The sequence below is a fragment of the Lobosporangium transversale genome, assembly GCF_002105155.1.
Source record: "Lobosporangium transversale strain NRRL 3116 chromosome Unknown BCR41scaffold_30, whole genome shotgun sequence".
Lineage (NCBI taxonomy): Eukaryota > Fungi > Mortierellomycota > Mortierellomycetes > Mortierellales > Mortierellaceae > Lobosporangium > Lobosporangium transversale.
The window spans coordinates 11318-32043 of record NW_019029008.1 but is presented as its reverse complement, the minus strand read 5'-3'; the positions used below and the strand labels follow the sequence as shown (position 1 = coordinate 32043).

Here is a 20726-nt window from a genome sequence, read left to right as displayed (position 1 = left end):
AAATCAATGCGGCTATGCAGATGTTTAAAGAAACGGAGCTCCATAGAAGCGACGATCAATTCCACGTCTTTGCGTTATTTATGCAGGCAAGGGACTATCTTCTTTCATTCATGGGATCTCATCCACCCTCACCTTCTGCTTATCCCAACAAGGCTTCGCCATTAGATGTTCGCTTTAGGCATTTGGACCATGGAGACATAGTTCCATGGGGTTACATATGCGATATCACTATATGGTGGCAATCGAGCTTTACCAAGGTAGAATCAGACTTTTACATAAAGCAAGGCATGGCGATTTGCCACGCTGCCCTGCTTCTTTGTATGAAGCTTGGTTTAATACAAGGAGTCTCATTGAGGCCAATATCATTTACCGGGATCTCATTCTGCAGAGGCTTAGGAAGAGCAATTCTCAGTTTATTGCTAGCAGTAGAAGCATTCGTAACCATACCTGGTGGACCGGGTGCTCTTACCAAACGACGGGTGTGGTATAGCCACTGTATTAAAGATATTAAGACTCGGCTTATGCAAATATCTGGAGGCGCATTCAATCCAGAAGAAATACAGCCGTTCTTTCTAAACGCTCTGATCAAGATCACATCTGCAGGAGGATTTGATTTAGCTCTTCGAGTTGTGAAAGATTTGATCGGGGATGGTGTTTTCCCACAAATTAATCGATGGAAAGATTTAACCAAGGCTTTCAAAAAAAACCCAATATCCGCAGCTCTGTATAGCACAACAGAACCGGGACCACTGAGCGATCAAGATGTTGAGGAAGTCGAGACTACTTTAAGGTACACTTTTAAGAACAAGGCGATTCTTCAAAAAGCCTTCATACTTCAATCGCATGATTTCGAAAGACTTGAATTTTTAGGTGATGCGTTGATGGGCTTTATCACGGTCTTATATTGGACGCATTATTTGGAAGGGCAGCACCCAAGGCTCAGTGTTTCGAATGACTCCTTCGGGAAAATCCTTTATCAACTTGGACTATGTCAATATATCAGTGGTGGAAAAGGGAAAAGATTTCATCAAAAAATGGCCCGCATCAATGCAGAAGTAGAGTCAGATAGGCGCTTGAAAGATATGCACTTTGACAAGCTGTTTGGAGACGTGTTGGAGGCATTAATGGGGGCAGTGTTCGTAGATTCAGACTTTGATATAAGAGGATGTAAGACGGTCTTCTTAGATGCTCTGATGCCTGTCTATGTTTGAAATATGTGAGTACCTTTATATGCTTTACATGCTTTATATGCTTTATATGGTAAAAATATCAAAAAAAAAAAAAAAAAAAAAAAAAAAAAAGGCTATGGTTCATTGGTAGGGATCACTAAACTATTTGCTATCATTTATCATTTACGTTTTTTATATTGACTCTGAAGTTGAGCCTTTTTCACCTTGATCAACATCGTAGCAGTAGCTTTTAATAGAAAAATCTGGACGCATTATGGCAGTATAGTTGGAACAAAAAAAGAATTCATCAGTTGAGAAAATCACACGATAAGCATGAAATTGACTATAGCAAAATCCAATAAAAATAAAAAAAAAATTAATGTATTACTTACCACTGCCAGAAAAGCATTGCTAATGTGGGGTCCAGCCCAGACTAGGCTTGTAAAAACGCCGTGCTCGTCAAAGTAATTATCATCAGAAAACACCTGCCAATGCCGGTTTCCGATTCTGTTGAGTGGCTCTGACAGTGCAGCAAAAACGACTATTACAAAATACAATGAGCCGAGTGAAAAATAAAATAAAATAAACATCGATATTTCTTTTTACAGCTTTCTTTGGGGCAACTTCCTTGTCTCTCTCCGTGGGACAAAAACTCTGGTTACAAAAAAAAAAAAGAATTTTGTATCAAACAGTGTAAATCTTACTAGTACAAAGGAGCGTGGCAGCGAGAGCGTTGGGTTTGTTGCGTAGTAGTATAATTGTCACAAATATACAAAGATGTAGTGTCAAAATCAATAGGATCCATGTTTGTTGCCACTCAATCTAGATATTGGCGAGATGGGAGAAGAAATTATGAATAGAATGGACATCAGTCTCACTCATTTGTATATATGAGGAGTTTGATAAAAGATGAAAAGGTAGATACATATAGCGCTTACAGATGAAACGAACCCAGTGGAGGCGGCTATAAAGTCAGCCCATGCGGCTTTTGCGTGATCAAGTGGAGTGTTAAGCTGACTATCATGGTGGAGCTTTCCCTTCTGTAGTCCATGCCAAAACTTATTGAAGGAGCTAGCGTCCTTGAAATGAAGTTTTGCGTTTGATTCTACTGTGGCAGCTCCGGTAGCTTGTGCATCAGGCGATTGTGGTTTGGTTAAGATGGCCTCCTGGCTGTCCGCATCAATGTCGCTGAAGAGTGAGTCAAAGAATGTAGACGAGAACGGGTGTGTGAACTGGTAGAGCGTGTTCCAGAAGTCGTCCCAGAACTGTGAAGTACCTTGCGTCCCGCCCGATGCTCCTGCTGCTGCTCTTTCAGCTTCTGCTGATATTCCTGATGACATTTCGGAAATGTTCAGAAGCGATGCCATTGACATCTTTATGCATTGCGAACCAAATGTGGTGTACATCTCTTTTTTTTTTTATTAACATCAGGTGACGTGGCGCGGCGGGTGGATTTTTCCTTTTTTTGCTTCTGACTTCCCACGGTTCTCGTACCCTTCTTTCTTTTTCCTTCTCTTTCTTCGACACATTCCAATACAGTTTATTCCACCCGATATTATCTTCTCATCATGGATGCACAACTCAACCAGTTCTTCGCTCAAGTCGATAAGGACCAGAATATCTACGTGGAACGTCTCCGTGATGTTGTTGCTATTCCTAGGTAATTTTTTTTTTCTGTACCATCTTTGTTAATCCATAATGCTTTTTATTATTGAGAGTGCATGTGTGTCCCTTTACCATAACACTACTCAGCAAACCCTTTCGCCTACAGTGCATTATCCATGTGAAATAAGGAAAGAAAAGGAAAAAAAGGGAAAAGAAATGAAAAAAGAAAGGGAAGGGAAAGGGAAAGGGAAAGGGAAAGGGAAAGAGAAAGGAAAAGGAAAGGATATAGAAAACACAAAAGCTACAGCTACAATTCTCTCATGCCATCTTTTGCTCAAGAAATACATTTGTCTGGACAAAATAATAAAAAATGCGAAAGCAAAAGAAGGTTATATCAAATCGTCTCAATTCCCAAGGAGCACGCCATTATAATGGCAATTGATTTTTTTTTTTTTTTTTTTTAATTAGTGTGAGCTCCGATGTTTCCCTGCGTCCACAAGTCTTCCGCATGGGCGAGTGGGTCCAGAAGGAGTTGAAGCGCCTCAATGTTGAGTAAGTCACAAAATGCAGAAGAGGCTTGTGAGTGTTCCTGGGAAAAAAATTTGTCTCAAAACTTACTAAATTTTCTAAAAGGTATGAAATTCGTGACCCCGGCACTCATATCATGGATGGACATACTCTTCAGCTTCCTCCCATTGTTTTGGGTGCCTATGGACGTGACCCCGCCAAGAAGACTATCTTGGTTTATGGACATTACGACGTGCAGCCTGCCCTTAAAGAGGATGGTTGGGCTACAGAGCCCTTCGAATTGGTTGAGAATGAGAAGGGCGAGCTTGTCGGACGTGGCTCCACCGATGATAAAGGTCCTATTCTTGGCTGGCTGAACGCTATTGAGGCTCATCAGAAGCTGGGGCTTGAGCTTCCCGTCAATCTCCGCATGTGCTTTGAGGGTAAGATTCATTCCGACATCCTGGCGAAAAATATGTAAAAGGCAAGCCTAATCACCTGGTTACCCGACCGTTTAGCTAAATATATATGTCCTATTCTATTCTATTCTATTTTATTGGGATAGGAATGGAAGAGAATGGATCAGAAGGCTTGGATGATGTGATTATTGCAGAGGCAAAGGGCTGGTTCAAGGATGTTGATGCTGTTTGCATCTCTGACAACTACTGGCTTGGTGATAGCAAGCCTTGCATCACTTATGGTCTCCGTGGAATCTCTTACTACAAGGTTGCTATTAAGGGACCTGGTCGTGATCTTCACTCCGGTGTCTTCGGTGGTACTGTTCATGAGCCCATGACCGACTTGGCTCATATCTTTTCCAAGCTTGTCAGTCCTCAGGGCGAGATCCTCATCCCTGGTATCATGGACGACGTTGCTCCGCTAACTGGTATGTTAAAAAAAAAAAAAGAAATAATCTGGAGATCAAATGCCAACATTCGTTGCAATTTCCTTATATTAATATTGCGACACGTGCGATTATAGATGCCGAAGAGGCTTCCTACCCTCCTTTGGACTTCAATTTGAGCACTCTTCACAATGCCATTGATGCTCAGAACACCATTCATGATAACCACATTGATGCCTTGAAAGGTCGTTGGCGCTACCCCTCTCTTTCGCTTCATGGAATCGAGGGAGCATTTTCTGCTGCAGGAGCCAAAACTGTCATTCCTGCCAAGGTTATTGGAAAGTTCTCAATTCGTTCTGTGCCCAACATGGTCCCTGAGAAGATTGATGCCTGTGTCATCAAGTACATCAAGGAGGAATTTGCTAAGCTCGGTTCTAAGAACTGTATCGAAGTCGAGTGTCTTCATGCTGGAAAGCCTTGGGTCGCCTCTTTTGAGCATCCTAACTATGGTAAGAAAATGAACAAACATCATTTGTTTTCAATAAACGTAATTAGACGTGTCTTTTTTTTTTTTTTTTTTTTTTTTTTTCCTTAACGGAGCCTTTAATCTTCATTTTATTTTTTAATTCTTTTTTTTTATGATGAAATAGTGGCTGCTGCGAAGGCTGTAGAGCGTGTATACAAAGTTAAGCCTGACTTGACTCGTGAGGGTGGTTCCATCCCCGTTACTTTGACCTTCCAGGATGCTCTTAACAAGAACGTCCTCCTATTGCCCATGGGTCGATCCTCTGATGGAGCCCACTCAATCAACGAGAAGCTGGATCGCTCCAACTATATCGAGGGTACCAAGCTGCTCGGTGCCTACCTCTGGGAGCTCTCTGCAATGCAGTTTTAAATAATATAGTCGTAAAAAAAATTGCAGCGCACACTTCCATTACCCCTTTTTTTAGTGTAATAAAAACGCCACCAAATACCAATGCATGACACGCACATGAATATGTGACCTGGTCCTTGACATGGAAAAAGCATTTTTTTTTTAAAAAAGCAATTCTCATACATTAAAAACATCATTCACAGAAAAAAAAAAAAAATGGAATATAGACGGCTTGTGAGTGATGCTCATCTTATGGTCCAAAATTTCCTGCAGAGCCAGGGGTACAATGATGCGCTGAAAGCATTCGAGAACGAGGCAAAAGTTGTGTTGGAGGATATTCCACAAAGCACCCCTCCACCTAAACCTCTTATTGAAGTCCTAACGGATATTCGTATGTCGCAACTGCATAACCAACTTGGACAACTTAACTTACCAAGGTAAAAAAGAAGACATCATAAAGCACAACACAGTTTATAAGCAGAATGTTTTATATTTTAACATCGGTTTTTATATAAAAAAAAAACGACATATATAGCTCAATAGAGGAGCAAGATTTATCAGCTCCAGGAGATGGCTCGATGCCCGACACAGCGGACGAAGTAATTCAAAATTTACATTCAGTGAATATTATCTTTGCCAGGACAGCACAAGTGGCTGTGGCCCCTACATGGCAAGATCTCGATCAGGATCCTTCGATGACAGTCAAGTTCATCCCTGCTCTCGTCACCGCTGCTGCAGATCGGACAGTGAAGTTTACAATGCTCAAACAAAAGAATACCATTGAACAACAACAACAAAACACTAATGACCATGGTGACCATCAACCAGGAGAGGTCTTCAAGATTTGGCAACCTCATAGTGGTGTAGCTCTCGATATTGATTTCCATCCACTATTCCCAGAATTGATGTTGACCAGTGCTATGGACAAGACTGTTGTCTTGACTAACACAGTTTTGGGTGAAGAACATCAAATCTTTAAGGATCATGCCAAGTTTGTCGTGCGGGCCAAATTCGCCATGGACGGATCCCGAATTATCACTGCCTCCCATGACAAGACGGTCCGTATCTACAAGGCAATTGAAGAAGAAGAGACAAATAATAGGAGTCAAGAGAAAAGACTCCCTCGTTATGTCCTTGACAAGACATTGACGTTCAAGGGCGCTGTCGAGAGTCTTTGTGTCCTTCCTTGGCCTTCAAACTCTGGCGTCAGCAGTGTGGACAATGGCATCTGCAATGAAACTCGTCCACCTACGGCTGTAGTTGGAACAAGAGACGACAACTACTTGCACTATATTAATCTAAGTGATTACTCCGTCACAAAGTACAACATGAACCTCAACAACGATAACTGGGTCTCGTTTACCCCCATGGAGATCTCGGCTTCTCCTCACAATAATGGTGGTTACCTCTTGGTTTCAACTGATTCCCCAACAGGTCGCCAGATCTTGTTTCGAACTGGTTCTGCATTGCAGCTTTTCAACTACTATGGCGTCCCTACAGATGGGTTCTCGACCCCTCGACATGTCTGGGATCGGACTGGCAAATATTTTTATGTCACCGGAAACGACCACAAAATTTACTGCTTGCAAGTGAACAATGCCGATGATGGTGCCGCGGTAGCTACTGTTGCAGGAACACGCGGGACTAAACAAAGCCATGAGCAAGCCATTATTAGAACTCTGGAGGGCCATACTTCCGTTGTCAGAGGTCTATACATGGACTATCATAGAAATATGCTAGTGAGCTGTAGCTTTGACAAGACCGTACGTACTTGGGTCAATTGTAACTTTCACAATGCCACCAGTATGGCGATAGATATTTGAAATGTATAAAATTATACAGCTTTTCATCACATTTTTTTTATATATAGATATATAATTTTTTATTAATGTACATATGAAAAACTGATTAACTCCACTATGCATTAATTCAACTAAAAGTACTGTTATTCTGTCGGCTCAGTAGCCTTCTTCTCCATCACTGTTGCCAGCTCTTCATCAAGATGAGGGGCCTATCCAGTAATCCCAGTCATAACACTTGGATCTTCTGCTCCACTATTGTTCCCACTCGCATCTTGATTCTCTACAGGTTTTAGTACATTAGATGACGTTGTTGTTGGTGGTACCGGCAGGAATCTTGACATGCTAGAGCTGTATTTTTCTGGTACTCGAGGTAGAGCTTCATAGATATTCTCCTGTAATCGCCTTAAACGAGCAGAGTCTTCTGAAATCTCATCACGTGCATCAATATCGAGAATTACAATGTTTTGTAAGGCCTAGTTATCAGGGTTTGAGGCGAACATTTGGGAAACAAACGTCATTCATTATCATTATCCAGTCATTCAACTCAAAGGACTTAATATCTGCTCTCTTTTCCGTCCAATAATTAAAAGCATAAAGTGAACTTACAATAATAAGGTCTTGACAATCTTGATCAGGAGCCAAAGGAGGGCCGTTGTTGTTGTCCATATCACTGTTCATATCGCTGTCTCTAGCCTGTTGTTGATCTTTGTAGCCTGATTGGGACTCCTCAAGGACTACGATCCTTTTTAAAACATGTTCTGCTTTGGTAAAGCTTTCGTCTGCGATGGATTTTCGAAATGATTGCTCCAAATCAATAGCCTTCAAAAGCAATGCACAAGCGCTCAGCCGAGAAGATTCGTTCAGACTGGTAAGATATTTTTCACGCTTCAGGAATCGCTTCATGAACAGCGCCACATTGGAATTCTTAAACAGTAGCAGTTTATCAGCGTTATCAGCGTTGACTATGGCCTCACATAAAACATCCATATGAAGAAGGCAGCCCACATCAAGTTGCTCTAGAGCCATTAGAGCAGCTAGGAGCATTTAATTAACCCAAAGATGAGGTTGTTTGAGTGACATGTTTCTTCGCTATCCCAAGGGAAAATTTCAAAATCAATAATGAAATGAGGAAAGAGAATTGGCGCTTACCTAGGTCAATGGATTTTTTCTGATTCTCATGGCCATCAGCTAGACTACATGCTGCTCGGGCCATTGTCCAGTAAGGCATGAACCATTCATCCAACACCTGTTTAGCAGCTGTATCACCGAGACGTTTGTACAGCTCCGAGTGCATCACGATAAGAGGACCTATCCTCATAGGGGGCGAGCGCACATTGGGAATGGCTGGTCGTGATTCAAGTACTCCATATTGAGTATATGGAGAGTTAGGCCCTCCAAAACATGTTTGAACTGCGAATGGTGGAAGGAATTAGTATTTTATAGGGACTTCATGTTGTATCTCAGGCTGGGCGATCTTTTTTAAAGTTTTACTTACTTTCCGCTTCCAATACACTATCCCGTAATTCATGGTGTGCTTTATCCAAAAGATCCAAGATTGACGCCGCCTGAGACTCTGTAGCCTCACTCGCAATCACGGTCAAAATTGTGACCGAGGCTGTATACACATTAAAAGGAGCTGTCCACATCAAATTACCCATAAGTATTTTGATAGCGATGTAGATGTTGCTCCAATGGTCCATAGCTTCTGCAAATGCTGCAATCAGAAAAGAAAGCATTGATTTTAGCCATCTAGCTAGACCATGTTGCATTTATCTTTTCGATACCGATCAATTCATTTACCTGCAGTGTTACGGCAAACAGTCATTCGGCAAAGGTAGTCGCTCAAAAGCACGAGAGCATCAACAGCAAAAAACTCATCCTCGTTTGCTTCGGGCTGGTCGCCTTTTTGAATTATCTATAGATGTTTAGAAGGAGATATTTGATCCAAAATAATGTACGTTTAGATACAAAGTATTTTCTAGCTATGGCAACATGTGCATGCAAAAACTGTTGCGGCACAGCATTCGATATCATACCTCAGTCAAATGCACGAGGCCGCGATGCTGATAAAACAAAGCGCCAGCCATTTCATTTTCAGCTTCGAACATCGCTCGAGCGATCCTAAGCGGAGAGAAACCATGTTAAGCCTTGCAGTTTGTTTACATTGTAAAATGAGATGCCCAATGTATGGTATCACCTACTGCATGAACTGAGCGTAGAATCTTGGGGTATCTGGCGCAGACAACGCTCTCCAACACTCTTGTCGGTAAGGAGGAAATTCTGAAAGTGTAAAGACAAGTAGCTCATCAAGCTCCCTAGGGCACTATGGGAACAAATAAGTGAAAAGAATACATAAGTCAACCCATGCTCGTGTTCGTGCTCATATTTGTACCCATTGTAATCGTTAGAAAGCGCGGTAAAGTAGTTTTGCCATGAAGCTCCGATTTACATATTGAGTGAAGACTCCCCACTTCATTGCACCAAGGGCCCAAGTGAAGTTGTGACAATGCACCCATTCGGTATGAAAAGCAGGTTGGAGCCTGCTAAAGCGAAGTACGAGACCAAAGTATATAGGAAGGGTTTCCCGGTGAAATTGCAGATTGGTTGGGTTGGGCTGAAGACACACAAAAAACTTTCGAAGTAGCGTGCCCAATGGTTTATAGGATGCTAGTCGCATGTTCAATTCCTGGTTTTCAGTCATGATCTTTTCCCAGAAGATCATCATTTCCTAAAATCGATCATAAAAGGGAAAATGCCTTTGTTCAGTATCTCGTTCTTAAAGGTATAGAATCGCGTGGACGACATGGCATGCAGCCTGAACCTAATGTACCTTCTTATCATAGTCCAGTTTGATTTGTTCTGAGTCAATCTTTGACAGAATGTCAATAAACAACTTCCAGCTTGGAGTAAACTATGTGCAGCGGCGAAATAATAAATAACCACAGGTATTAGGATCGGAGACAGATTTTCAAGACATATCTCTGTCTATAGTCTTTGAGCAATACCTTAATCCTTTCAGCGTCACTCCGGACTAGTTCTGTCAACGCTTTGAAGTACTCTACAAGTTTCCATCCGTCAGGATCATCATCTAAACAAATAAAATACAATAAAATAAAAGTAAATACAAGAATGGAACATATGCAGAAGTTTGTCGTATATCGGAGTATTCTCTAGCTAAGTATGCACTGGAAGCATTTATAAAAGAAAAAAACTAATAGACCCACCTTTCCTCATATGATCTGGATAGTAAGCCAACAACTCAGGGATGGCCCCCATTAATTGCAAGAGTTCTTCGAAATGTCGCGTCTGTGCTTCTGCTGCTTCCTGGTCATTCCAACCATTAAATGCACGTTCTGAGCTTAAAAGTTCCATATAGAATAAGCGTGCACGTAACCGCGTCTCTGAATCATTCTGCATTAGTAGCAGCTCTTGAAGCCATGCTCGGCTATTCCGCAGTAACCATGCTTGCGCCAATCGTCCACATTGGCCATAATCTGAGATTGTACGGAAGAAATCGAGACAATCATACGCTACTGAATGCTGAGGTGTATGATCAAGGACCTGTACACATTGGAAGAAAAATATAACAGTAAGAGCATGTTCAAAAATCTTTCAACAGTACCCACATACTTAGGCACGTTGTAGTCCAAATGAGATAACGCAGTACCTTGACTAGCTGCATGAGGATAAACTCAACTCGGTTCTCGAGTTGATCATCTTCAAATAGCACCAGTTCTTTAAAGATCTGTATTATAACTGAAAATTGGTCCTCGTTGGCATAGTTTAAGGCAGTCGAGAGTGATCCTAAGAGGCGGTTACCTAGACCATGGTGACTAGAGAGGTGACTCACTAGCCTGGCAATAATAGCTGTGTCAATGTGATCTTGAATCATCTTCGAGATTAAAAATGGCGAGCGCTCGGGGTTCCCATGCGGTGCATGGGATGAAAAGAGTGCGTTAAGATCTGCTCGCGATAATATTGCGATATTATCTAGCTCCGGTGACTCATTAGGATCACGCACAATATCCTCATTGACATCCTCTGAGCTTAGGCTTGAAGTGGCTGACGATGTTGATGCAGATGAAGTTGACGATTTCCGGGACACTTGGCTACCACTTCGGCCATGTGCTATTCGCTGTTCCTGGTCCCGCTCAAGAGCTTCGTATGATCGGATTACATCACAGGTAGTAACCAATTCATGGACAGTTAGGATCAAGTAACGGAAGGATGGTTTAGTGAATTTATCGCCCATCTTCTTTTTCTTCGAGTCGTTTCTCTCATCGTAGGTATATAGGTCAATCAGCTCTGAGATATACCCTTCACGCACCATAAAGATTCGCTCTGCCCGGCCCAGCTGTGTGATGTTGTATAAGAGCTTGAAGTACTCGTCAAAATTCCTCCAGTTTGCACGCGCCTCTGGAAGTATTTGAAGTAGAGTTGTGATGAGCCTACAAATAGGTGATCCTTGTGCGCACATCCAACCATCGCCATTGCTCTTGTCTCTATCTGCCACCTGAGTTTCCATCTCACTCGTCTTAAAATTCGCCCACTCAATTAGTCCATAGTCATGTCTACTTTCCCCTCGCAAACCATGCAGTGCTTCGTAAATGAGATCAATGACTGCCTCACGAACTTGTGTAATAGGACAGGCCAAGAGAACACTCGCCAGGAGCGTCTGGTTATCCGCCAAGCTTCGTATGAATGTAGCGCATTTACTAGGATAGAGTACAAGCAGCGATGGCAAGAACCGTGTCCACTGCTGAAGCTCTTGATCAACATCACGGGCATGGATTAGGACATAAAAGAAAAAGTCCAGCCCATACTGCATCGATAGGAAATCAAGCGAATCTGTTGCGCTATCGCCATTCCCGACCGGTGTTGAGGTTGTTTTGTACAGGTTGAACAGGTCCCACACGAATCGATAATATTGGCGATCAAATACTGCCAAGTCTTTTAACAAAGAAGTATTCTCCTTGATGACACCATGCCTAATGTCAGCAGGTACAACTCCTGAAGACACAATATCTGATGCTGAAGGTACAATATCTGATCGCTCATAGAACAGCATATATGCACTGTAGGGTTTTGTGGTTGATCGTGATTGGGACTTGAGATAAGGCGACGCATCCATTGGAATGAACTCTGTACCTCCAAAAGCTTTTGCGGGAATGTCACTTGGGTCAAACTCTTCAACTCTAGAGTCATTGAAGAAATACCATCGTTCATTCTCACTTCCAAAGCTATTTCTTTCTCTGTCCTTGATGTAAGAATAATAATGTCCCGAATCAGCGGTCCCAGTGTGGACAAGAACGCCAACGAGGTTATACTGAAAGGCGGCTGCATTGCTATTCCCCGAAATGGGCTGTGTTGACGGTGATGCGGAACCACCTTCTTGAACTTGCTCTTTCCGTGCCAAATAATCGAGCGTATATGGCTCCATATCAAGTCGCATGGGGAACTCAAAGTGGTCATTAATTTTGATCCTTCGCATGGTGTCCATGTCATAATCGAATCGTTTGAGATGTAGAATCAAATTTTGTGGTAGCTCTTTGATACAGGCTCTAAATTACATTACATCAAAAGTAAGGGCCCCCACTGTATAAGGATATCGAATAAATACCAAAAGTATCAATTGTATTGACAACAAGAATTTCTCCTTACCGCTTGATAGCATCCACATGTTTGTCGCAGCTTGAACATTTATACTTGTTGTCTATTGTATGAGATAGAGATTGGAATAACCGTCCACACGGTATCAGATACTGAATAAATGTCATAAACAACTCAATAAATGAATGATCGCTTCAAAGAGTAAAGACATCATGTAATACCTCCATCGAGAATCTCGCCTTGAACATACAGCTGCAGGCTTTCTTCTAGAGACTTCTTGTTCTTGACTTCACATTGTATTGAGAAGAAGCTATCCTCTCGTTGTGAAACATGCTCACAATCTTTAGACTTGATTTGTTGAACCAGTTTACCGCCGTACTGCTTCTTAAACAGCTCTTCTTGTGGTGTACTCTTCACGCTGTTTTCGAGGCGGTCGAACAGAATGCTGAAGAACTCGTCAACATCCATTTGCACTGCTACATTCATTGGGTTGCCATCCCAATCTTTATAAGCGTAACAAAAACCATATGCATTATATGCTCGCCTAATACTCTCCTGAAGGTTGCCAAATAAAACCTGGAGCTGATAAAGCAATGTGTCGTGTTTGTCTGCCTCCATCTCATCGATTGGGGCATCTAATATTCCATATCTGAACTCCTTGTTCATGTAAAACTGTTGCATAAGGGAATTTACATAGCATGTTGCCCCAAGATTCTGAAGTCCAACGAATCCACAGCTAGCCCTCTTGGTCAACTGAGGGTCGTACCCCCACTGATCCTCCATTTCTAAACCTAAAACATAAGAGAATATCCGTTCATTAATGTAGGTAGTATACTGCTGGCTGAGTGAAACCATCCATTAAACCATCTAACTTTACGGCTTTGGACATTACCTCGATCAAACAGTAGACGAGTCTTTGTGATAACATGGCGCAGGATTTCTGGCTCTCCACGAGCGTACTCCTCCAATAACCCAAAAGCAGCAGATCGCGATCCCTCACTTTGACATTTAGCCATGGTTGGCATCGTAGGATGGTCCAATGATTGAGCGTTGGGCGACTGTGGGAAAAGACACTCGTCAAAAATATAGTCGATGACTGTAAAATCAACGACTTGGTGCTTCAACTTCGGCTCCGTGCTGATCATAGCCGTCGCTACTTTGAGCATTCCAAGCAGGACAGTATCCTCGTTTGATAATGAAATATCCTAAATCATTGAATTATCCATTAATTAGATGGATACCGTAAGAGTAAGCGCAGTAATTCAAAATGACATATATGAAGAGTATATTACTTCTGATGACGGATGCTCCATGATGATTCTCAAAAGTCTTGAGTATAAAGCACTGTAATATTCCTCTGTGCAATAATGAATCGCCTCCCTAAAATTTATAAGCAGTCGTTAGGGCAGTTGAAGAAATTTACTATTTGGATGCTATAATGATTGATACAAAAGATGGCTTTACCTTGCAATGATCTCAAAAAACTCGAAGAGCTCAGAACAATTGCCCTCATACTCTTTCGAGACTGGTAAGAATGACTGGATTATGTCCAGGAAAAACATGACCGGTGGTACATCTGAAGGTTGGATGTCCCTACTAAGTAAATTCATTTGATTGGTTTTTATCAGAAGCAAGAAAGTAAATTTGAGGATAGAGTATTCAATAAGCAGAAGTAGCCATCGTAAGATAAAGATAGAATATGCTTACACTTGTAAGCAGAACCTTCGACCCATATCTAATACAGTCTCTCGGATAGGTGTTGAGTCGCTCTGGACCATAGAAATGAAAATCAAGGAGCGAACATCAGGCCCAGTGTGGAAATGATGCCACCCCATGGGTCCGGTGCATAGATGTGAGATGAGAGTCGCAGCATTAAGAACAATACTCTGATCGTCTATTAGATGTCGGCCCAAATGTATTAGAGTAAGCTTAAGCATTGGACTCGTCTTTACTACCAGAGACCCGTCATAAAATCGCATATTAATTAAACATAAAGGCCTTACTGGGATTGGAACCATCTTCACGTGAAGCAGATGTCAATATCTCAGAAACCAATCTGTTTAAGAACGTAGCAGCTGTAACCCCATCTGTATCTGTCGCACGACCGAATTCGGTTTCAGATGAGTTTGTAAGGCGGACCAAAACTTTCAACATCAAGGCCAAGGCTTTACGGGACGTGAGGCTGGAATTTGTCGCACCAAGCCCTGAATCAGACATTAACAGTGTTGTCAAGTATTTCTGACCGCCAAGATTTACGAAACGCCTTATCCATTGTTGATTTGTTTGATCCTATTGTAATTATGGTATCCAGATAAAAGTATCAGCTATCTAGTCCGCCTACATTAGTGATTTTGCGAACCTCTTCTGTATGCATACCTGAGATCCCTGGTCTCGCTTGACCATTGAGTTGATAATCTGTAACGAGTAAAGCAAGAGAAATGGAGACCGCGCATCCATCAACGTAGTCCAATCCAAACCGTCCTGCAGTTGTTCGAACGAACGAATCAGAACAGGACTCGTAGGAAGCCTAATTACGACTTCCCATGCTTGCGCAGCATACTTTTCGTCCAATAAGAAAATTTGACGCACTCTTTCAAAGAAGTCAGGCATCAGTAAAAGATCTATGGGCAACTTCTTCTATAGTGGTTTTGAATCATGAAATTATGCGTTAGTAGCTAGTGTAAATGTTCGAGAAGTTATACAGAATACAACCATTTGAAAACATCAACATACATCTGTTTCGACAGAGTGTGTTGAGGTTGAAGGTATTGTGCGCTTGGACGCAAGGAATGACTGGCCATTCTCAACTTGCAGCTCTTCCAGTGTTCTTCCGTCCCACGCCATTGAAAAATCTTTACCGAGCGAGAACAATCGGACTTCCTCTTGATCACTACAATGAAGTTTATTGGCAACGGCGCGCCTTAGTGAAGCCAAAGTCCCTGAAGGGTGAACGGACACTTGAAACTATTATAGGCGTTTAATATATTAGGGGCGTTAAGTTGTTTGCCTTTAACAGATTTTTCGCAATAAGGTTGGCTTACATTTATTCCTGAGTTAACCCTGATAGTGAGCATGGCTTCTTCATCTAGTGTTCCATGCATCTCAGGTCTTGCTGCACTATCAACTCTTTCTGAACTGCAAGCCATCAAAAATGCTTTTAAAGTACCGATACACCGTTCAAACACAAGTGAAACATCCAACATATTCATATTGTCACTACTGCTCAATTGATCTGAGGATTTGACCAGATGGTCAACGCACGTTTCAACAAGTCCTTCGCGAAATTTGTAAATTTCTTCAGGCACGGGGCTTTCAATTTGTCGAGGATGCGCCTAGTAATGATGATGGTAGCGGTTAATATTTTAGTACACTATACAGAGTGAGCCTAGTATTCGAAACCATCACTATCTAAAGTATCTTCAATGCATAAGCTTGCATTACCCTTATCAAAGATGATAAGAAATCAATCGCATACGTGCCGACAGTAGGCGTCTGTGCATGCAAAGCAATTTCCCAAATCAAGTCCATCCCATAGAGTGAAGCAAGGACTACAAACGCTGGCGAGTTATCGTTCGACATGTCACTCTATTTTTAATACAATAGAATAATAAATATATAAAGAAAAAAGCATCAGCTGAGCGTTCCAATAACAGTAGCATTATCACTAACATTTTATCATAGCACCTACCGCTATAAGTTTCCCTTTATTCCAATTAAGAAGAAGGAAGTAGCGCTGCACACAGTGCCATGCTCTCTGAGTGATTCTGGCAATCTCAAGGGTAGGGAGTAACTTCTCGTATACATACTCGACAAAATGGGGCTCATTCATGGACTCCAGACAGATAAAAGCCTCATCCTGTTCCTGGATGCCTATAGGATCAACGATGAGACTACTCCAAAGAGTGTCTGCCAAATCTGAAGAGTTCCAGTAGACTGGGTATAGCCGTGCCATCACTTTTAGAAAATCAAGCCTTATTTTGAGTTGCTGTCCTCGCCAATAGTCTTGAGAGTTTTGAAGCGTAGATAACGGCAAAAAGGCTAATTATTTTGAAGCAACATTTATAGTCATTAAGAAGCTTGGAAAATGACACAGATAACACTTTACAATCTAATAATTGTGTACAACTAATTACCAGACACTGTCGGACTTGGAGTTGGAGGAAGTGTTTTCAGAGCCAACGTATAGGCTTTTAGATTGGCGATGAAGAGGTCTGACAGTGAAGCACAGGATTGCTCATAAAATAACAGTCCTTCGTTTTCACCATTTGGGAAATGGCTCTCTATTCAATTGAGTAAACGATGTTGATGAGTCCTCCATGTCATACCGAGCTAAAAATCACGCCTAGGACACTTCTAAAACATATTCTTATGTCTTACCAAACACGCTCTGTATAACCTGTAAACTCCAAATTGCTCCAGGGTGATTTTTTTTTAAGTCCTGTATGCACAATTCAATAAGATGTGCGCAGTCCTGAGGCGATGGACCTACTCCAAGACCCTCCTTAAGAAGATATGCAATACCGCCAATGACGTCTCGATTACTTGGGACGGAGACCAACGAAGGATCTTCTCTTGTATTTAGCGACGGAGTCGAGTTTCTCAGGACGTTCAGGAGCGTCTCATATGGTATCAAGGAGATGGAACCATCTTCCTGTAATTATACATCATGATATTCGAATTAGTAATAGAAGCCAATGGGTTTATCGTGCCCACCATTTATAAAAAAAATAGCTCCCTTACTGGTCCGGATCTCGAGCGCTGAACTATAGCATTGAAAAGCGATCGGGAGAGGTCTAACAATTGTTGATCCCAATTTGCTAAATGAACCGCCTGCAACTTTTGGAAGAGGCTTTTCAGGAAATCATGAGGAAGTTTACTGCTGAGTTCGCCTAAAACTTGGTAGACGCCATAGACAATCGATCGATGTTGATTTTCCTACATTATACATGATATATTCCAGTGATTAGCATGGTGGATCAGTTAAATAGTGTAGCTAAGTAAATTTGCGATGGTCTGCTAAAATGCTTACACCAGCTGCTGCCCAAATCAGATCAATATCATTGGCAGTAAGTACACGTGCATGCACCATGAACACCAGTACATCTGTGCTCCTCTGAACAATCTCCAGATGAATATTGGAGCCAAAAATGCATGCGACGATATTCATACTTTGCAATCTTAAGCAGAGATGCCTAATTAAATCATGGCGATTTTGAATAATGTCAGGAAAAAAGTACAGAACTTGACTCAAGCATCCTCACTTTCGCTGTCTGAACATTACTTACTCGATTGGCTTCCTATCTGTATCCATATGCGCATCCATGTCTGTATCTGAACGTCTGCGTAAGCGTGGCCTACCATGCTGTAACCGCTGGATCCTGAGAAGTACTTCCTTAAGTTCTGCCAAGCCTGCAAGTCTCAAATCTAGGCGGCTGGTTTTCATCAACCTGACAGCCATTTCAAGTCTGAAATCTGCGAACTTGACCTCGCCAAGGTTAGATCGGGAAACTGGGTCGCTTGGATCAAAATCTTCGTATCCTTCATCAATTTCCTGATTTGTATGTGACTGATGGGCTTGTATGCGATAGTTTTCAAGCAAAAAAATCCCCACAAATGAGATGACATCCTGAACAGAAGCTTTACTCATTGATCTAAAACTGTCGTTATGATCGGGGAAATATCCTAGAACGGTCGTCATTAGGCGTCTTGAGTATCCAGTGAGTTTGGAAAACTGAGATTGATCGGAATCTCCAGCAGACACAGGGATCTGAGAGGAACAGCAAGGCTTTGTTAATATATATATGGACTTTAGGTCATTCTTTTCGAGGTATCACATGTGTTGTCGTACTTACTCTGGATACCAAACCGAGCAACAGCAGTAAGTTCCGTAGCTTTACTTCAGCACACTCTGAGCTTTCCATGTGGACTTCAATCGCATGAATACATGCTTCTAGCCCTCCAAAAATGGAAAAAGATCTTTGAAAGTCTTGCTGTAATTGAGGTACTTCATCATCCTATATCATGGTTATATGGATGAAAAAACGATATACATTCAGCTTTAATGGTTATGAATTACCGTTTTTTGCATGATAATTACTCTATACAGTATATTAGTTTACCTCAGGTGGATATTCAGTCGAGTAAACGTCAAAGTGCGAAATCTACAATTAAAATGAAAGATATATTGTTAATGGAGATTGCAAACGCATCATATACATTCCTTTGACTTGGCTTAGTATTTTACCCTTTCCAAATGCATCAGCCGAGAGGGACGCTTGGAGTTTCTTTTGTGGACTTCCAAGTAGTCCTGTTCAAACATAGCACTCATAATTTGAGCGTATGGTTCTGGGAGCGTGTTATCTTGCTGAATGATCAAACTACCAAGCTGAAGATAGGCTTTCAAATACAATACGATTGGGCTGTTGTTGGAGCTAGGCCTATTTTTTTTTTTTTTTTTTTTTTTTTTTTTTAAAAAAAAAAAAACAAAAAAAATTAGAGAAGTAGAGATAAGGGAGGAAGTGGAGACGTAATTGTTTAGAATCTTTAGAAGCTGCCCAGCACCAATAGTAAAGCATTATGCACTTTTTACCTTCGTTCAAGTAGCTCCTTCGCCCACGTTGAAAAGTAAATGCCTTCAAGAAGCTGTAATTGTTCGGCAGTCTGAAGGCAGCCTGGTGGTATCTCTCCTGATCTCCTCCGATCTATGGCATGTGTGATCCACCGATATATGATCTCAAGGCCGTGCTGCAATGGACCTGGGTTATTTAATGGAGTATTTTGGGATTAAAACTGGAACTTTATGCCACCAAATAAGTCGTGCTTTTTTATGCTGTTACAACAGACAATATTACTACCTTGGCGAAGCATAAGCGCGACATCATCACATGTCTGGACAAAAGCCTGTCGAGATGGGGAATCTTCTGAAATTCCATCCTGGTTTAAGACACTGTTGATACCTGGTTTTGCAGCTGAATCCGTATGTGTGCCTGCACTGGAGATTGTCCGCAACCTTAAACGACTTTTCCTCAAAACACTCGTTCGATTCTGATTCCTTCTAAATTGTTCGACCTGCCGGCGAGATTTGGGGTATGGACCATGATGAATAGGTCGATTGTAGTGGTGGTCGTTCTTTCCTTGGTTTTCAACTAAATCATCAGTGTCGGCTGTATCTTCTGAGAGGTTGTCGTCATCGTCTTCAAGCTCATCATCCTCATCGTCTTGACCATCGTCCATGTCATCACCATAGTCATCCGAGCTTTGAGCAATGACATCGCTGCCATTTCCTGATGTTTCAGCCCAAGCAACCATGCTCGCCTGTCGCAACTCGTTCTCGGAAGTCGTGTCATCATCATAGAATCCTTCAACGTGTTCTATGTCTTCTTCATGGTTGATCTCATCTATGTAATCCTCATGTCCAACACCAGCGAAACCGAGCGTTGCTGCTTTTGTAACAGCATCAGTTGAATGGTCTTTCGGAACACCCTTTGCTTGTATCGATAACTGGCGGTGGTGGTTAACGATCATCTGCGGAGCTTCTCCTTCAGGTTGAAGTGGCGACAGTAGTGAAGGTTCTTGAAAGCCTGTCTCAATGGGCTCTTTATCCGAGGAGGTCATCATGTAACGCCAAGCCCACTTTTTTTTTGTTTTTGATTTTTAGATTTTTTTGATTATTTTTCGCGATAGATGGCAGACTTTCTTTTTTCTCTTTCTATGAGGCAGTCCGTGTGAGACCAACGTCAGTTCTGGAGAGTATAAAAGAAACAGTGTACGTTTAGTGTTAGCTAAAACAAGGGCGGTAGACTTTAAAAAAAAAAAAAAAAAAAAAAAAAAAAACTCTGCTCAGATATCGCGTACAATGGGGCGCAAGGATAGGCTTTTGGTTGGTAGAAACTGCGGGACAGGTGGCTGCTTTTTTAGCACGGAAACAAGATAAGCGCCCAAAAAAAAAAGATTCTGTTTGTTTCAGTTTAAGAGTGAATGGCAAAGCGGTTGAATAAGTGAATGGGTGTACTATAACAAGATGGGAGAGAGAGGCAGAGAGAGAGGCAGAGAAGGAGCAATGAAACTAGAAAATAGAGTAGGCGCCACTTTCACTAAAACAAAACTCCTATTTTATGCTGTGCAACTCTTTGTCGAGTGCGGCAACTAAACCACCTGGGCTGTGCTTTTAAAAAAAAAAAAAAAAAAAAAATACAACTTATACAATTGTTGTTGCAAGCTTGCCGCAGCAGCCAGAATGTTTTGAGCAACTAGAGAAAAAGAAGTGGCGAACAGCGCAATAACTTACAAAGAGTAAAATGAGAGAGTGGAAGGAG

At 41.7% G+C, this 20726-nt stretch overlaps 5 protein-coding genes across 5 annotated transcripts; 3 read left to right on the top strand and 2 right to left on the bottom strand.

Moving 5' to 3' along the window:
- The first annotated feature begins 1003 nt into the window (after positions 1-1003).
- Positions 1004-1434, top strand: BCR41DRAFT_387933 (hypothetical protein). The gene is made up of 2 exons (XM_022027943.1): positions 1004-1216; positions 1379-1434. Exon 1 carries the CDS (start codon positions 1035-1037, stop codon positions 1209-1211), a length of 177 nt encoding a protein of 58 aa, XP_021879303.1. The 5' UTR covers positions 1004-1034; the 3' UTR covers positions 1212-1216; positions 1379-1434.
- BCR41DRAFT_423731 (transmembrane protein 18-domain-containing protein) lies at positions 1302-2536 on the bottom strand (the record flags this gene model as incomplete). Its single annotated transcript, XM_022030321.1, has 4 exons — positions 1302-1432; positions 1562-1710; positions 1874-1991; positions 2108-2536. 4 exons carry the CDS (start codon positions 2534-2536, stop codon positions 1349-1351), a joined length of 780 nt encoding a protein of 259 aa, XP_021879302.1. The 3' UTR covers positions 1302-1348.
- A 135-nt stretch (positions 2537-2671) lies between these two features.
- Positions 2672-5103, top strand: BCR41DRAFT_357435 (hypothetical protein). The gene is made up of 6 exons (XM_022024902.1): positions 2672-2829; positions 3243-3326; positions 3408-3724; positions 3847-4167; positions 4263-4634; positions 4776-5103. The coding sequence occupies exons 1-6, from the start codon at positions 2738-2740 to the stop codon at positions 5018-5020; spliced, it is 1431 nt and encodes a 476-aa protein (XP_021879301.1). The 5' UTR covers positions 2672-2737; the 3' UTR covers positions 5021-5103.
- Positions 5104-5175: 72 nt separating this feature from the next.
- On the top strand, positions 5176-6847 carry BCR41DRAFT_387931 (WD40-repeat-containing domain protein). The gene is made up of 2 exons (XM_022027942.1): positions 5176-5436; positions 5535-6847. Exons 1-2 carry the CDS (start codon positions 5216-5218, stop codon positions 6820-6822), a joined length of 1509 nt encoding a protein of 502 aa, XP_021879300.1. The 5' UTR covers positions 5176-5215; the 3' UTR covers positions 6823-6847.
- Positions 6848-6889: 42 nt separating this feature from the next.
- Positions 6890-20281, bottom strand: BCR41DRAFT_387930 (hypothetical protein). The gene is made up of 35 exons (XM_022027941.1): positions 20266-20281; positions 19266-20153; positions 19001-19166; positions 18656-18848; positions 18531-18572; positions 18264-18425; positions 17697-18178; positions 17441-17603; positions 17152-17346; positions 16789-17062; positions 16545-16691; positions 16100-16449; positions 15853-15996; positions 15453-15743; positions 15145-15375; positions 14788-15048; positions 14415-14700; positions 14119-14305; positions 13876-14007; positions 13704-13791; positions 13304-13616; positions 12633-13202; positions 12463-12514; positions 10469-12362; positions 10026-10362; positions 9807-9889; positions 9632-9712; positions 9251-9529; positions 9003-9124; positions 8838-8922; positions 8602-8716; positions 8297-8515; positions 7951-8211; positions 7408-7835; positions 6890-7274 (listed from the first exon to the last, which is right to left on the bottom strand). The coding sequence occupies exons 2-35, from the start codon at positions 20026-20028 to the stop codon at positions 7011-7013; spliced, it is 9660 nt and encodes a 3219-aa protein (XP_021879299.1). The 5' UTR covers positions 20029-20153; positions 20266-20281; the 3' UTR covers positions 6890-7010.
- Between the last annotated feature and the right edge of the window lie 445 nt (positions 20282-20726).

Coding starts and splice junctions, on each gene's coding strand:
- BCR41DRAFT_357435 (XM_022024902.1), top strand. CDS start 2,738: ATGGATGCACAACTCAACCAGTTCTTCGCTCAAGTCGATAAGGACCAG. Junction 3,327..3,407: donor TTGAAGCGCCTCAATGTTGA/GTAAGTCACAAA, acceptor ATTTTCTAAAAG/GTATGAAATTCGTGACCCCG. Junction 4,168..4,262: donor CGACGTTGCTCCGCTAACTG/GTATGTTAAAAA, acceptor GTGCGATTATAG/ATGCCGAAGAGGCTTCCTAC.
- BCR41DRAFT_387933 (XM_022027943.1), top strand. CDS start 1,035: ATGGCCCGCATCAATGCAGAAGTAGAGTCAGATAGGCGCTTGAAAGAT.
- BCR41DRAFT_387931 (XM_022027942.1), top strand. CDS start 5,216: ATGGAATATAGACGGCTTGTGAGTGATGCTCATCTTATGGTCCAAAAT. Junction 5,437..5,534: donor GGACAACTTAACTTACCAAG/GTAAAAAAGAAG, acceptor CGACATATATAG/CTCAATAGAGGAGCAAGATT.
- BCR41DRAFT_387930 (XM_022027941.1), bottom strand. CDS start 20,028: ATGATGACCTCCTCGGATAAAGAGCCCATTGAGACAGGCTTTCAAGAA. Junction 18,179..18,263: donor TGCTCGGTTTGGTATCCAGA/GTAAGTACGACA, acceptor TGTTCCTCTCAG/ATCCCTGTGTCTGCTGGAGA. Junction 13,203..13,303: donor TCGTCTACTGTTTGATCGAG/GTAATGTCCAAA, acceptor CTTATGTTTTAG/GTTTAGAAATGGAGGATCAG.